Here is a 15,508-nt window from a genome sequence, read left to right as displayed (position 1 = left end):
ACCACCACACACAATCACTCTTTATAATAAAACAACCAAATCTTATCCAAACAAGCAAACAAAAAAGAAATAAACGGACCTCATACTTTTACCTAAGATCAGTTCCCCTAAAGTTCAGGAACCTAATAACACCCTAAAAATCCATTGCCAAACTATTGCATGGAGTTTTCAACCATGGCAGCAACGGCCTCGTACATAACACCAACCAAGCTTTCCATGCGGAGCTGCATGGGAAACTTCAGAGCGAAGTTCGTAAAGAAAAGGGTTTTCTTCGTCTCGGCTCAGAAACAAGATCAAGAAGAAGAAAGGCAAGAGCAAGAAGAAGAGAAGGTGAAGCAAAAGGGAAGGACGGTCCCTCGGCCGGTGGAGGTTCAAGAGAACGTGAAGAGCAAAGGGTTAAGCAGAGAAGACGGAGGGCAGTGGCTGAGCAGCGTGACCCGCCACGTCAGAATCTTCGCTGCCTACGTGGACCCCGTCACGTGGGAGTTCGACCAGTCCCAGATGGACAAACTCACTCTCATCCTCGACCCCACCAACGAGTTTGTTTGGAACCCCGATAGTGTCACCAAGGTCTACTCTTACTTCCAAGAGCTCGTCGATCACTACGAGGTAACAATTCAAGGAAATACTTGATTCTCAATATCAAACTTTGGCTAATAGTTTTGGAAATTCAGGGTGCCGATTTGACAGAGTACACGCTGAGGCTGATAGGCTCGGATATAGAGCATTACATCAGGAAAATGCTGTTTGAGGGCGAGATTAAGTATAACATGGACGCTCGAGTCCTCAACTTCAGCATGGGAAAGCCTCGGGTTATGTTCAACAACAATGAAATAGACCAATCATGAGATATTATGTTCATGAATAATCAACTTCAAAGTTCAAACAGGTTGTCACTGATCTCTCTTTCAAAAGAAAAGAAAAAAAAAAGAATAGGAGATCGTTGTCTTTGCGTCTTTAAGTTCTGCATTTTGTACAGGAAGTTGTAATACAGTGCACACTACCTTATGGTTCGATATGTCAAATAAAACATTCATATCTCATATCATACCCAATGCTGATTGTTGAAATTACCCATAATACCTTGCTTTGAAACTTTAATACATCAAGTAACTCTTTCCATACACGTTGCTTTTCCGTGCTGTTTCCAGTATAATTTATTTTGTTCTTTTCTGTTTACGGTATCATTTAAAATAAGGGAAAAATCATCTCAAAATTTAACATAAAGAGATTTTTAGAAGATTTGAAAAATCGAGGTATTCGGGGAATCAGCATCTTCAAATGTAAGAACATATGTAGAAACGGCAGTGAAATGGAAACATCTATTTACACAAGGCACAAAACAGGGTCGAGTGATGTTGAAGATCAATACAGGAGGAAAATAAACATAATGCAATTCGGTATCATTAAGGCTATCAAATCTGAAGTTCATTGTTCCAAATAGCTGTTAATACACCCGTTTTGTTAGTACTCTTCCTAGTGTAACGAATGAACCTGGAAAAAAGGCCTTTCCTGGTCCAGCGTAAGCTATAGCAAAATAGCCAATCCCGTAGGTTTCGCCACATCAGACTTGCTTGTTTATATGCAGACGTGGGATCACTTTTTTTCGGCAACCTATGTTGAGCCTCTGCTAAATGGAATAGCTATTTTTGCAAGCTTACGAGGGACCAGGAAAGACCTTCCCCACCGCAGATGTGGGAAATCTTTACTCACCCCTTGAAAAGTTCCGGGTATTTCCATGGCTGAAATATGTCTCTATTACCTATTTTCTGTAAAGTTCACACCACCAGTAATACCCATCAGAACATGACTTCACTAATGGGGTCAGAAATAAGCAATCTGCATATTGTTATGTACATCTAACTTTATCGTCGACTAGACACATTGCTTGTGTATGTAACTCTATTGGATTGATGCCACAGAAAAGAATAAAAATAATTAACCATTGTGGGCGAAAATCCTGAAAATAAAAAATCCAATCATATGAAGTGTTATTTTCAGGAATTTTTTTCCCCTAACCCATATGAGAGACATGAAAAGCTCACCGTTATATAGAAAAAGAATCCACGTAGCAGCTTCAAAGATCGTTTGTCGTCTTTAGCACGATTAAACACCTCTGCAAAATCTGCAACAAGAAAAAAAGCAGGAAAAGGGTTTTTTTTTTTTTTTTTGAAACTGAGGAAAAGGGTTAAAGAATCATGAAAAAGCAATAGCCTTTTAGAAAGAAAGACTTGTGCCTCTGATGTTTATAGCTCAAATGTTTTTCTCCGATAATCCTGTCATAAAGGTCGGTAGCTCTTTTTTTTAGCTGAATTGAAAATTGATCAAGGTCACTGCTAGATTCACCAAATTTATGTGACAAAGCAGAAATGAATACACCAAAATAGACTCTAGCTGAAGCAAAAGAATAAACGAATTACAATCCAAGCAAACTAACCCGGATAGATTGCAAGATATGAATCTGCAAGCTTATACGCAGATGGATAAATTTTTGTCCCTCCACGCAGGTCTTTGCTTTCGCTCACTGGATTTCTGACCCGAACTAAATCCCGAAGTTCTTGATGTTGTTTCGAGTCGTAAGGCTTCTTAAGAACCGCGAGTAGCTCCTTCTTGAATTCGGAGCAACGAGGATTGAGATCTTCTCTAGGATTATCTTCCAAATCCAGGTCAATGAACTGATGAGCAAATCACAGCAAACACAACAATCTCGGTAAGCATATAGAAGAAATTGAGAAGAAAAAAGCTAATATTATAAAATATACTTACATCAGCTGCTCTTGAAGACACGTCGATCACGACAAGATCTGAATCCGAATCGCTACCTTCTTGCTTGCTCATCATATCTTCATCTTCCATTTTGTACAATTCCAGAAATTCACGGTAGTCTTCGCCGGTCTCACTGGATTCGCTCCCGGAATCGTCACCGCTCTCAGAAAAAGAATCATCGTACGAGCTACGCCGACCAGCGGGCACAGATTTCCCGCTTCTTTTACCATGCAGAAATTTTCCGTACTCTTCATCCTCGTAATTTACATAATGCTCGATGATTTTCCGATCATATTCACGCTCAACAAATCCAGACTGGTTGGTATCAGCTTTACGGCCAACAGAGCAGTTAAGCACCGAACCCGATCTCAGTTTTCTCGACTTCGCAACCGACCCGCCAGAATCTTCCGGAACCCGTTTCTTCTCATCCCTCGAGACCGAGGATTTACGACCCCGGCTGTTTAATGTCTCATACCTAAGCTCTTCAACCTTGCCAACAGAGCAGTTAAGCACCGAACCCGATCTCAGTTTTCTCGAGTTCGCAACCGACCCGCCAGAATCTTCCGGAACCCGTTTCTTATCACTCCTCATGGCCGAGAATTTACGGTCGTGGCTGTTTAATGTTTCATACCTAAGCTCTTCAACCTTGCCAACAGAGCAGTTACGCACCGGGCTCGATCTCAGTCTTCTCGAGTTTGCAAGCGGCCCACCGGAATCTTCCAGAACCTGATTCTTCTCATTCCTCGTGGCCGAGGATTTACGATCCCAGCTGTTTAATGTTTCATACCTAAGCTCTTCAGCCTCGCCAACAGAGCAGTTATGCACCAGACCCGATCTCAGTCTTCTCGAGTTCGCAACCAACCCGCCGGAATCTTCCGGAACCCATTTCTTATCACTCCTCGCGGCCGAGGATTTACGGTCGTGGCTGTTTAATGTTTCATACCTAAGCTCTTCAGCCTCGTCAACAGAGGAGTTACGCACCAGACCTGATCTCAGTCTTCTCGAGTTCGCAACCGACCCGCCGGAACCTTCCGGAACCCGTTTCTTATCACTCCTCGCGGCCGAGGATTTACGGTCGTGGCTGTTTAGTGTTTCATACCTAAGCTCTTCAGCCTCGCCGTTGCCATTGTACAGCACAAGTGCGTAGCTGTTCTCGTATTCCTTCAAATTCTCCAAGAACGTTTTGTAATCGGGATCTTTAAGACCGACACTGAGGCATTGCCGTTTCTTCGAAGACTGTTGACGTGGTTCTTTCTTGTAACTCCGATTAATTAGGCTTCTCCTCTTCAAACGCCTCTCTAACCTCAAATCAACCTCAGAGTGAAGATTGACCATTATATCAAACTGGTTTATCTCAACTCGAAGTCTTACTGCTTATTAAAATCACAAAAACCTAACAAAGGGGAGAAGAAAAAAAAAATAATATTCATACAGTAGCCTCTGAAAGTGGAGCAAAACAAAATTGAGAGAACTGTCTAGAATTTCTGAAGAAATCGTAGTTGAAAGCAGTGTATAAAGAACATCTTTTTGTAAAAGAAAAAAAAAACTGTATTTAAATGTTGATGATGACAAATACTCGCTGCTAAATGACTGAAATCTGAAAACGAAAAAGAGATGAGATTGTCGAACTCGCACCTGGAAATCGGAAGCTGTCGTCGGAAAATACGCGATGGAGAGTCCGTGTAACTATTAGGGTTTAGAAGTTAAAAAAAAAGGGTTTTAGGAATAATATATATATAATGTGGTTTCCTTTCCATACAGAAATTGAAAAGAGCGAAAAGAAAGCGAAGGTCTTTTACGCTTGGAGAAAGAGACACAGAAACAGGGCTTTTCAGTTCGAATTTAATCATTTTAAATTATTAATTAAATAAAAAAAAATGACATGACTTGTTTTGAATTTGATCAGAGAGACCCAAGAGATACACCAAAAAAGAGGACAAAAATCCGGATTCTTTCAGTTCAAAATGAAAGAAAAACATTCCTTTATTAAAATTTAGAAAGGTAGAACAAAGCACGCAAAGAGAAGCCTTTTTTTTTTTTTTTTTTTTTTTTTTTTACGAATAATCCTAGTACACTATTTCCGTCCCTAAACGAAGTTTGTTTCAGCGCAATAGACCTCAAACTAGTTTATTGCATTTGAAAAGAGTAGACCTTTATCACATTTTTTTTTACAAAATACCCCTCTGAGTCTGAACTAATTAACATACCTTAATTCGATTTTTTTTTTTTTTTTTTTTTTTTTCTGTTCTCTCACTCTTTAACTTTCTCGGTTCTCAGTCCTCACTCCTCCGTCCAACGACCATAGAGGTCGAGGGCTCATCCCGACCCGATGGCCAAGGTGTCATTTTTTGAGCACGAGCCCCATTTTGTCTCGGCAAGAAAATAACACATAACACTTTCCACTACATAAGTTAATTCCAATCGTGAAAATAAGGCTTTTCACAACAAAAATTTTCTACGTCATTTTAGGATGACCTTTTTCAAAGTTTCTCCGCGGCTTCGTGATGATACCAAAGGGCGATGAGCATACAAATCCAATTCCAAATAGATATTGATCCCCGTTGTTCAGCTCACGCAACGGCCATATATCTGTTTCGTTGATAATTGATTTTTAAACCTCTCTCTCTTGTTGGGTTCGCTCGTTGATCTGTAATTAGATTATGAACGAAAATACAATATGTATTTGTATTTTATATGCTATTAAGCATTGAACTTTTGCTTCGAATTTAGAAGCTCTCCGTCGGAATTAGGTCACTACGTTTAGTTGGTAGATTTTATTTTTATTTTTATTGTGGTAACAATGTAGATACTACTATTTAGAAGGCGTACATTATGCAAGCGAAGCCTTTGTGTGTATCTTCTACTTAGGAATTATATCTCTTGCAATCTATAACATTTTATTTCTATTAGATGAGGAATCATGGAGATTTTCACGAGGCTTATATGAAATATAATCACGCCTTTGATAGTGATTTTACTCATTCTTTATTCCTTCCCTTTTGGTTCTACCGAAGAGCACTACGTGTATATTCATCTGGTTTGTTTGCTAATAAACATTATTGGTTAATTTAGATTAATTTACCACGTATGTTAATACGACTACGTACGTTCCTCTATAATATGTCCACTATTGCTTCGATATTGACGTCGATGAAGGACGTAATTTTATGAATATGCGCAATTGCTACGATGAGATAAGAAAATGTAAGAGAGATTATAATAAGAAGAAGGCGAACACATCTTTTTTTTACAAAAAATTAGAAAAATAGTCAATTTAAATGTTTGATATTGCTAAATAGCCAATGCTTGATAAATATTAGGTAACTAGCCATAAATGATGATGTGACTTAATATGGCAGTGACTATTTATTTGATATTTACGTTTGTAAATATATAAAAATGACTATTTACCTAATATTTAACAAACCTTGGCTATTTAGCAATTCTCAACGTTTAAGTTGGTTATTTTGCTAAATTACAATTTTTTTTTAATTCATCAAGAGTTTGTAATACAAAAGAAAATATTAGGGTTTGGGGTGACAAACCAAGACTCTTCACTTAATTAAAGACTAATTACAAGAAAGTAAAACAACACCGACATGGAGTCCTCATGGGGTTCATCAGGGATTACATAAAGAGAGCAATAATTATTATAGCCTAGCATATGGGTTGTTAGACAGACAAGATTGGTTGAGCAATGTAATGACGGTGTACACACGTTCCGTTGGCGTTGCAGGAAGAGCAGACATTGGGGAAGCAACATGGAGTAGCTTGGAAAGTCGCAGTGTGAAATACAGCCCGGTATGGGCTTACAATTGCCACCAAACCCTGGACCTCAACAATACAGCCCTAGACAGCAATAATTGTCTCCCCAAACGCCGCAGAACCAACCCTCCTCTCTGCATTCCTTCTATGGACTGTACTTGTAGCCGCAGCCGGTGATACCGATAACCCCATTATCATCGTCATCTTCATCTTCATACTTATATATATATATATATATATATATATATAGATATATTTCTCTGTTTAGTATCTTAGCTTGTTTTTGCTGTCCAAACTCAGCGTATCCATCTCTCTCTCTCTATATATATTGCCTGTTTTTGTTTTTATGGTTTTAACATGCTAGTCGTAAATTGTTGTTGGACTCTCCACTATTCCGGTACGCTGATTTGTACAGGCTTCACTTTTATGTTAGCCTTCAAAAAAAAAAATGTCACGTCCTTTCCATCTGCCACGTGCCAACCATAAATTGCATTTCCGTATAATTAAGAGTATATATAGTATGCATGAATCTTTGTGTAATCAGTACGTAGCCTCAGTTTAATTTTCTTAAACCATAAATTGCATGGATTGCAATTATTCCCCTACGTGTTTATTGCTGAACTACGTACATACATTTGAATAAATTGCTGCCACTTAATTCTTAATTCTTTTGGCTGTCCTTGATGTATCTCCAAACTCTTGGATCAGTGCCACCCAATTCTAATTCCAATCCATCCCCTGGTTTCTTAGAAAAAGGAAAACCTTTACCTCAGCATATGCTAAATTAATGCCCACTGCATTGAACTTTGGAAAGTATAAGAAAATATAAAATGTAAGTATATAAAGCATAGTGTCCGTCATAGAACCACATGAGATATTGAGGGTTATCCAAAAACGACATTAAAGAATATATATTCATTATACGTCTTAGTTAGATTTATTCTGTTTCAATATCCTCTATATATAATAGATATTTGTTATATGCGTGTACCTTCAGTATTTTATATACATATAAATAAATAAAAGAAAAATCGTACAAAATACCCATTTGAAACTTATAATAACCAAAGTTTCAACTTTTCAACAAAGTAGTCAAATTTACGTTTTCAAATTTTTTTTGACAACCAAGATTAATTTTTTTTTATGATTATTATAAGCAATTTATCACTTTCAAAAAAATTAATCTTGGGTTCAAATTTTTTTTGAAACCAACATACTACATTTTAACTATTTCACTCAATTAAAACAAATCTTGTATATTTTGCAAATTCATAACTTTAAATTGGCTATTTAACTACATCAACCATAAATAAATAGGTTCATTTACGATACCATTGGTTTCAGGACATTTAATGTTTCATATATTTTGTTTATTATATTGCTTTTTAGAATTAAAATAGGAATAGCTATAACACTTTCTCATAAATAGGCATTTAGGTCTATATGTAAAGGGAAACTGTGATTAATGAATGAGAAATAAAACATCAAATAAATTGGTTCTCTCTAATTTTCTTATATTCAGTATCTTATGTGAGTTAACGAGTTCAGCATGCCATTAATTATTGTATCAAAAGATTTTGGAAGAATCAAATTTTGTTAGTTATTCCGAGCCTGCACTATATATATCAAGCATCCATCATCTTTCATACTCCTACCACCGCCGATGCTAATTTTGGCATTGACAGTGACGTGTGCATTCCCGGTGTGTTTATTAGGTGTTTGCATGTGTTGTGTGTAGATATAAAAATAATGAATGCTTATATTTAAAAATAAAGGATGCTTTTAAATCTACCTTGATGAAAAATCCGTGTAGCACGTTTAGTTCAAAATGAAAAAAATGGATTTTGTGAATCAGAACGACAACGGAATGGAGATGAAATAAATTAATGAAAAGATGCTCTGGCACCGTTTGTCATAGCTTTATTTAAAAAAAAAACGTTTTTAGATTCAGTTTTTTCCAAAAACTCTTTTTCTTTTAAAACAGACAGGTATTTGGTAAAGTATTTATAAAACAGTTATTGCTGGTAACAAAAATTAATTTTGCGTTTGTTAAAATAAATATAGAATTTTGTAACTAACTAGGTTACCTTAAACTCAAGGTTTGAGAAAAATAGTCAATTATATTAAGTGTTTTAGAAAAATAGTCAATTATATTAAGTGGCACTAGAGGTAATGGGTAAAAATTTCGTATTTGTCCTTAAATAAACATAACGTTTTTTTTTGTTCTAGATTCATCACTTTCTCTCTCTTGTTTTTTAATTCGTTACTTTCTCTCTTCTACTTTTTTTCAAACATTTTTTTTGCATCAAAACTTCAAAAATCCATATCTATCTCATACGAACTCGAAATTGAGTGATTCAAAATCCTACAGATACGTGGCGCCGAGATCTTCACAAATAGACCATTTTGTTTGATGAAAAATCATGGCTAATGCATCATATTTATGTTTCCATTAATTTTCAGATGATTTTCGAAAATTTTCAGTTATTTCCATGTCTAAAGCATTAACGTGATTTTTCTACATCGATGGTATTAAACATGATTTTTCATCAAATACAATGGATTTATTTTTGAATATCTCGACGTCACAAATCCGTAGGATTTGGAATCACTCAATTTCGAGTTCATATGAGATATATATGGTTTTTTGAAGTTTTTATGAAAAAGAAGTGTATGAAAAAAAGTAAGAGAGAGAAAGTGACGAATTTGTTAATAGATAACGGTAGATCAGACTTTTTTTTATTGCTTATCAATCTGTTTGGCTATATTCCTAAAATTTGTCAAACACGGACTAAAACAAAAAATGGAGGTTTGCTTTTGGTCATATTTCTAGAACGCCCATAAATATATTATAGTAAAAAGACTAAAATAGACATGTTTTTAAAAATTAAATAATAATTATTAATATGATTATTTATATGCATATATATGAATTGTAATAATAAATTAGATATATATGGACAACAAAAAGTTATTTTATTTTTAATATATTTTTTTTATTTATTAAAAAGAAATTAATATAAATTAGATAAATTTTTTATTTTTAATATAAATTAGATAAAGTGTTTTTTGAGAAGATAATTTCGAGATTTCACAAAAAAATGAGGATATTAAAGTAATTGTATATCAAGATACATAAACGTTTTCTTTTTTCCAAAAGATAGGATTCCTAACTTTTCCATTTCATGTACAATTTCTAAAATTGCTTTTGAAGTTTTTTCTAAAAATTATTTTACCAAACGCAAAAAAGACGGTTTAGTAAAATAGAGATTAATAAGCTGTGCCAAACGATCCATAAAAAAAAAAAAAAAAAAAAAAAAAAAACAGAGCCCACATGACCTAGAAAAACAGAAGTCATTGGTTTTAAATTGGGCAACTTGACCTAGAAATAGTAGTATTCATACTATGGTAAAAAGGAATATGAACTCCATCAACGACCAGGAACAAAGCCCACATGTACACCGCTCACATTTTTTTTTTTGGGCACTTTTTGCCAGATTCTTTTTACCTACAAAATTTACAAATCAGTCTCCTTTAAAAAAAAAAAAAAATTCGCATTTGAGCTGTCAAGACTGAATCAAACAAAACAGCGACCAGAATGTTGAGATGTCGGTCAGCAATGGAACGACTACTCACAGGTGGTCATCAACTTAGAGTCTGTGATTTTTACAGCAGAATGGCATCGGTGATAACGACGATTCTTGTTCTTGGTGACAGTGAAATGGACAATGACTGACAAGAGGTTATTGAGGGAAGTTAAAGATCAGAGGATAATTTCGTAAAAATAGTATGTTAATAAAATCTTCTATTAATTTGCTATATGTATGTTAATACGTCTACGGTCTTCCATATTATGGTCACTATTGTATCTGACACTGTTGGCATAATCTTATCAAAATTTATAGTAAGTAATGGTTAATTGATGTTACGAACAGATCTTTTATTTAGAATTTGTGATACAAACGATAAGACGAGGGTACAGGCCAGAACAACATCAAAAGCTCAGACTAACCAAGACTGCTCACTTAATTCTCCTTCACACACACTTAATTAAAGAGAACCAAAGAAAGTAAAAACAGCACACAGTGATACGCTCGTACCGATGGACTCCTCTTGGGGTTCATCAGGAGAGTAATTATTGGCATGGCTAGATGATATATAGAAGATCCAATCCCACATTTATTTATTTATTATTATTATAACTAGAATATGGCACGGGGTTTCAGATGTTATTACAAAGATAAAGTGGGCTGACACGTGCCACCACCCCATGCCATTACAAACACACAAAGACTCTGTCCGACTTCCTCAAATAAAAAAAAAAAACTCCCTCCGACTTTTCTTTCAATTATCTCATGTAGCTGGTAGTATTCTGACATGCGTTCAAGTTTGTCATAGTTGAACAAGCTGATTGTTTTTCTCGTATGTCATTGTATCCTGAGAAACGGTTGCTCACGTTATTCCAGCGTTCGGTGGGAGAGCAATAATAATACTTTAATTAAGAAAATTGCCCAACAAACTTCAACGTGTTCTCTTTTTCCTCTTTTTAATCGGTTTCTTTGTGAAACCCGATTTTTTAATTTTTATTTATTTATTTTAATTTTCTTTTCATGTCTACCTATTATGTTATTAGTTTTTTTTATTATTTATTTAATATTATGCAATTTGTCTATTATTTTTCCCACCTATTATTAGCAATATGGCTAACAATATTAAAGCGTTATTTCCCGCCTATTATGTTAGAGAAGTTAGTTAGGATTGGTACACAGTGTAATGATCCATATATGTAATATGATATGAGATTGGGAATTAATTAATGAGAAATACAGAAAACAAATCAGAGAAGATTTTCTCTCTGATTCTCTCCATTCTTCTTTCTCAAACTTTATCTTGATATCAGAGCACTTTCAATGGCGTTTGAAGCTTCGTCTTCGATGCCATCGCAAGTCAACAATATGTCAATGTGTTTGAGAATGTATTTTCAGTTCATGCGACACTCATGAACACAACAATTTCTGTGAAATTAGACAGGGACAACACTGTTTGGCGCTCTCATGTTCTTCCGGCTATCAATGGAGTCAAGATCTATCAGAGACTAATACGATCAGTCGCTTGAGAGTGTTTGGCGAGAATTGATCTTCTCAATTAGAGCAAGATCGAGGAATTCTCATACAAGTGAATCATGTACAGGTACTGGTATATATACACAGATTAACTACCTGACTAAACGTGCCTATAGAATAGTGACACGTATATATACATAAAGAATGAAATAATCGAGTGACAACTAATCTAAACGACTACGTTTCATCTCTAATACGCCCCCTCAAGGTGGATGATACATGTTGTAAAAGGACATCTTGCCCATTAGAAAACGCAGAAAAGGTGCTGGAAGTGGCTTGGTTAACAAGTCAGCCAGCTGCTGGCGAGTTCGAACTGGTAGAAGCTTCAACGCTCCCAACTGTAGGTGATGACGCACAAAATGGCAATCGACCTCGATATGCTTCGTGCATTCGTGAAACGCAGGGTGAGAAGCAATGTGAATAGCCGCGCGGTTATCACAGAACAGAACCGCCTTCGACGTTTGCGTGATGCCAAAGTCAACGAGGAGCTGTTGCAGCCAAAGGATCTCAGTCGTAGCAGCGGCAATGGCACGATATTCAGACTCGGCGGATGACCTGGAGACAGTGGTTTGTTTCTTGGATTTCCAGGAAATGAGGGAATCGCCCAAGAACACACAGAACCCCGTGACTGAACGCCGTGAGTCGGGACAGGTAGCCCAATCTGCGTCGGAGAAAGACTTGAGCTGCATAGGAGAAGAGGATGGATAGAGTAACCCCAAACTTGGTTGACCTTTGATGTAGCGCAGTAAATGGTGAGCAGCACGCAGATGAGTATCACGAGGTGCTGAAATGAATTGACTAAGCGTGTGAACGCAGAACGTGATGTCACAGCGTGTGATAGTCAAATAGAGAAGCTTTCCCACCAATTTCCTGTAATGAGATGGATCGGTAAGTAACTGACCATCCTCATTGTTAAGAGTCAGGCGCGGAGCCATAGGAGTGGCGACTGGTTTAGCCGCCAAGAAATCAAAGTCCTCGAGTAGCTGTAGAGCGTATTGGCGTTGAGAGACTACAATACCATCAGCAGAGCGAGCAATTTCCAATCCAAGGAAGTACTAAGTCACCAAGGTCTTTAAGCTTGAATAACGAGCTGAGATCAAGCCTCACAGACCGAATCAAATCCAAACTCGGACCAGCAAGAATAATATCATCGACATACAGAAGTATGGCTATGAATTGTGACCCAGCACCACGTGTGAAAAGGGAGTGATCAGCCTGAGACTGTGCAAATCCAAGCTTACGAACAGCAGTGGTGAATTTGATATTCCATTGCCGAGAGGCCTGTTTTAGACCATATATGGATTTGTGAAGTTTACATACCGGTTTTCCAGCAAACTTCGACTGTTCCTCACGAGAAAGGTAACCCAATGGCAGTTCCATGTAAACTTCCTCGAACAAATCTCCGTTAAGGAAGGCATTGTTGATGTCGAGCTGAGATAAATGCCAATTATGGGCAGCAGCAATGGCAAGCAAAAGTTTCACACTAACAAGCTTCGCCACCGGAGAAAAAGTCTCCACATAATCAATTCCCTCAAGTTGATTGTAGCCCTTGGCCACCAAGCGTGCTTTATGGCGAACCAACTGCCCATCAGCGCCAAACTTGTTCTTGTAGAGCCAACGGCACCCAATGGCTGTTTTATCAGGCGGTAGAGAAACCACGGACCAAGTGTGGTTTTGATGCATATCATCAATCTCTTCCTGCATTGCCTGTCTCCAATGAAGGTGTTTAGCAGCATGATGATAAAATTGAGGTTCCGAGTGAACAGAAATGGCTAAAGCAAAAGCCCTGAAATTATCAGAAAGATGAGTATAACCAAGTACCGCATCCAATCTGTGTGGAGATGACATCGCAGTCCCTGAGTGATCACTGGAAGTTGCCATGTAACAATGGTAATCGCTCAAACGAAGTGGGGCACGGGCATGTCTCACTGATCGCCGGTGTGGTTGGACTAGTGGTAGTTCAGGTGTCATGGCAGTACAATGATCAACAGACAAGTCAGGGACTCTCATGGTCACATCCTCAGTGCCAGTAATATCTTGGGAAACAGGACTCGAAGCTGTGGGGGGACTGAGTGTGGATGCATCGCCTCTCGGAGCATCATCGTAGACACTGACCTGAACCGGTTGTGGTGATGGTAGTGCGAGATCGGCAAAAGGATCGATGGGATTATCGATGTTGGAGATGTTAGCAAAAGGAAAGATATGCTCGTGAAAAATCACATCACGAGAGATGAAAATTTCCTTTTTGTCAATGTCATATAACCGATACCCTCTGACCCCTGGCGGGTAGCCGATGAAGACGCATCGCCGTGCCCGGGGCTCAAACTTTGTCCTCTTAGCTCTCAGTGTCGAGGCATAGACCAGGCAGCCGAACACCCTGAGCATGGAATAATCAACTTCCTTATGGAATAAACACTCATAAGGTGATATGTTTCCCAATACATGAGAAGGCGTGCGATTGATCAGAAATGTCGCTGTCAAGACACACTCGGACCAGAACTTTATTGGAATCCTTGACTGAAAGTACAAAGCCCTGGCCACATTGAGAAGGTGTTGATGCTTTCGCTCGACCACCGAATTCTGCTGTGGTGATTCCACGCACGAGAATTGATGAAGCGTACCCTGTTTAGAGAAAAATTCAGCAAACACGAGTTCGCGTGCATTATCTGACCGAAATTGTTTGATGGTTTTCCCAAATTGTGTGTGTATCATTGCACAAAATCTAGGGATCAGGGAATGCACATCAGACTTTGATCTCATCATGAAAATCCAGCAAAAACGAGAGCAGTCATCCACCAAAGTGAGGAAAAAACTGTGGCCTGAATGTGCTTGAACATGATAGGGACCCCATACATCACAATGAATCAAGTCAAAAGTGTTCTCAGACAGCCTATTAGATGAAACAAACGGTAAACGTCTTTGCTTGGCTAAAGGGCAAACACTACACGGACAAGCTTTATTCGTAGAAGAAAAATTCAAAAATCTCTTCATTCCCTCCATCTTCTTGAAAGACAGATGTCCCAATCTATCATGCCAGGTCTGCGAAGAAACTTGATTGACTTGCACGACTGAACACTCTTTTCCCTCGATGATGTACAAGTCACTTCTCTTGTCACCCTTGCCAATCGTTTTCCCTTGCCGAGTATCCTGAATCACGAAACCACTATCTGTAAAAGTGACCTCAACACCAGTTTTCTCTGTGACTGCACTTACTGACAGCAAATTGAACTTGAACCCAGGCACATAAAGCACATCTTTCAGAATCAGATCATCACTGAGAGCCACATCACCAAACTGGCTCACTGAAATGACTGTATGATTAGGCAGTGTAACAGTTGCCCCTATGATAGGCCTAAGGTTCTTGAACTGATAGCTATGAGCACAAATGTGCTTAGACGCTCCAGAATCTAGAAGCCACACTGTGTTTATATTTGAACTGAAACTACAAGAGTTAGCATAGTAGCAAGCACCTGAGACATAGGTTGTTTGATTCACGTCAGAGTTGGAGCTGGACGCCGTGAGAGTGCTCATGTGCGTAGAAAGCATGCTCATCAGCTGGTTGCATTGATCAAAGAGCTGCGCTGTGGTCATGGGACCTTGATCGTCAGACTTTGGAGAAGACTTTGGCGACTGTTCTTTGACTTCAGTGCAATTCGCTTGAGACTTGAGCTTCCTGTGCCCTGGCGGATATCCGTGAAGCTTGTAACACTTGTCAATGGTGTGGCCTGGAATTTTGCAGTGTGCACAGACAGGCTTATCCTTCTCCTTCCTGAGTGTTTTCTTCTGCAGTTCATCTTTCACAGCCATCGCCACTGTGCTGACTTGCTCCACCGCTCCATGCTCATTCCCAACGC

The 15,508-nt window shown here is 38.0% G+C and overlaps 2 protein-coding genes and 1 pseudogene across 2 annotated transcripts; 1 reads left to right on the top strand and 2 right to left on the bottom strand.

Moving 5' to 3' along the window:
* Positions 1 to 25: 25 nt before the first annotated feature.
* NDHM (subunit NDH-M of NAD(P)H:plastoquinone dehydrogenase complex) lies at positions 26 to 1,038 on the top strand. The gene is made up of 2 exons (XM_089620343.1): positions 26 to 609; positions 675 to 1,038. The coding sequence occupies exons 1-2, from the start codon at positions 160 to 162 to the stop codon at positions 846 to 848; spliced, it is 624 nt and encodes a 207-aa protein (XP_089476469.1). The 5' UTR covers positions 26 to 159; the 3' UTR covers positions 849 to 1,038.
* A 339-nt stretch (positions 1,039 to 1,377) lies between these two features.
* LOC149391648 (uncharacterized) lies at positions 1,378 to 4,665 on the bottom strand. The gene is made up of 5 exons (XM_089620341.1): positions 4,402 to 4,665; positions 2,767 to 4,159; positions 2,438 to 2,675; positions 2,046 to 2,125; positions 1,378 to 1,769 (listed from the first exon to the last, which is right to left on the bottom strand). Exons 2-5 carry the CDS (start codon positions 4,099 to 4,101, stop codon positions 1,710 to 1,712), a joined length of 1,713 nt encoding a protein of 570 aa, XP_089476467.1. The 5' UTR covers positions 4,102 to 4,159; positions 4,402 to 4,665; the 3' UTR covers positions 1,378 to 1,709.
* Positions 4,666 to 11,857: 7,192 nt separating this feature from the next.
* On the bottom strand, positions 11,858 to 12,589 carry LOC149391647 (secreted RxLR effector protein 161 pseudogene; annotated as a pseudogene).
* Between the last annotated feature and the right edge of the window lie 2,919 nt (positions 12,590 to 15,508).

The sequence above is a fragment of the Urtica dioica genome, chromosome 7 (assembly GCF_054948205.1).
Source record: "Urtica dioica subsp. dioica isolate 48M chromosome 7, U.dioica_male_clone48M_v1_H2, whole genome shotgun sequence".
NCBI classification, from domain to species: domain Eukaryota; kingdom Viridiplantae; phylum Streptophyta; class Magnoliopsida; order Rosales; family Urticaceae; genus Urtica; species Urtica dioica.
Note: the sequence above shows the minus strand (reverse complement) of the source record. Positions and strands in the feature narration are given on the sequence as shown.

Excerpts from the sequence above, each read along its gene's own strand:
- NDHM (XM_089620343.1), top strand. The coding sequence starts at position 160 with ATGGAGTTTTCAACCATGGCAGCAACGGCCTCGTACATAACACCAACC. Across the intron at positions 610-674 it reads AGCTCGTCGATCACTACGAG|GGTGCCGATTTGACAGAGTA; the intron begins GTAACAATTCAA and ends TTGGAAATTCAG.
- LOC149391648 (XM_089620341.1), bottom strand. The coding sequence starts at position 4,101 with ATGGTCAATCTTCACTCTGAGGTTGATTTGAGGTTAGAGAGGCGTTTG. Across the intron at positions 2,676-2,766 it reads TGTCTTCAAGAGCAGCTGAT|TTCATTGACCTGGATTTGGA; the intron begins GTAAGTATATTT and ends TTTGCTCATCAG. Across the intron at positions 2,126-2,437 it reads ATATCTTGCAATCTATCCGG|ATTTTGCAGAGGTGTTTAAT; the intron begins GTTAGTTTGCTT and ends TTCTTGTTGCAG.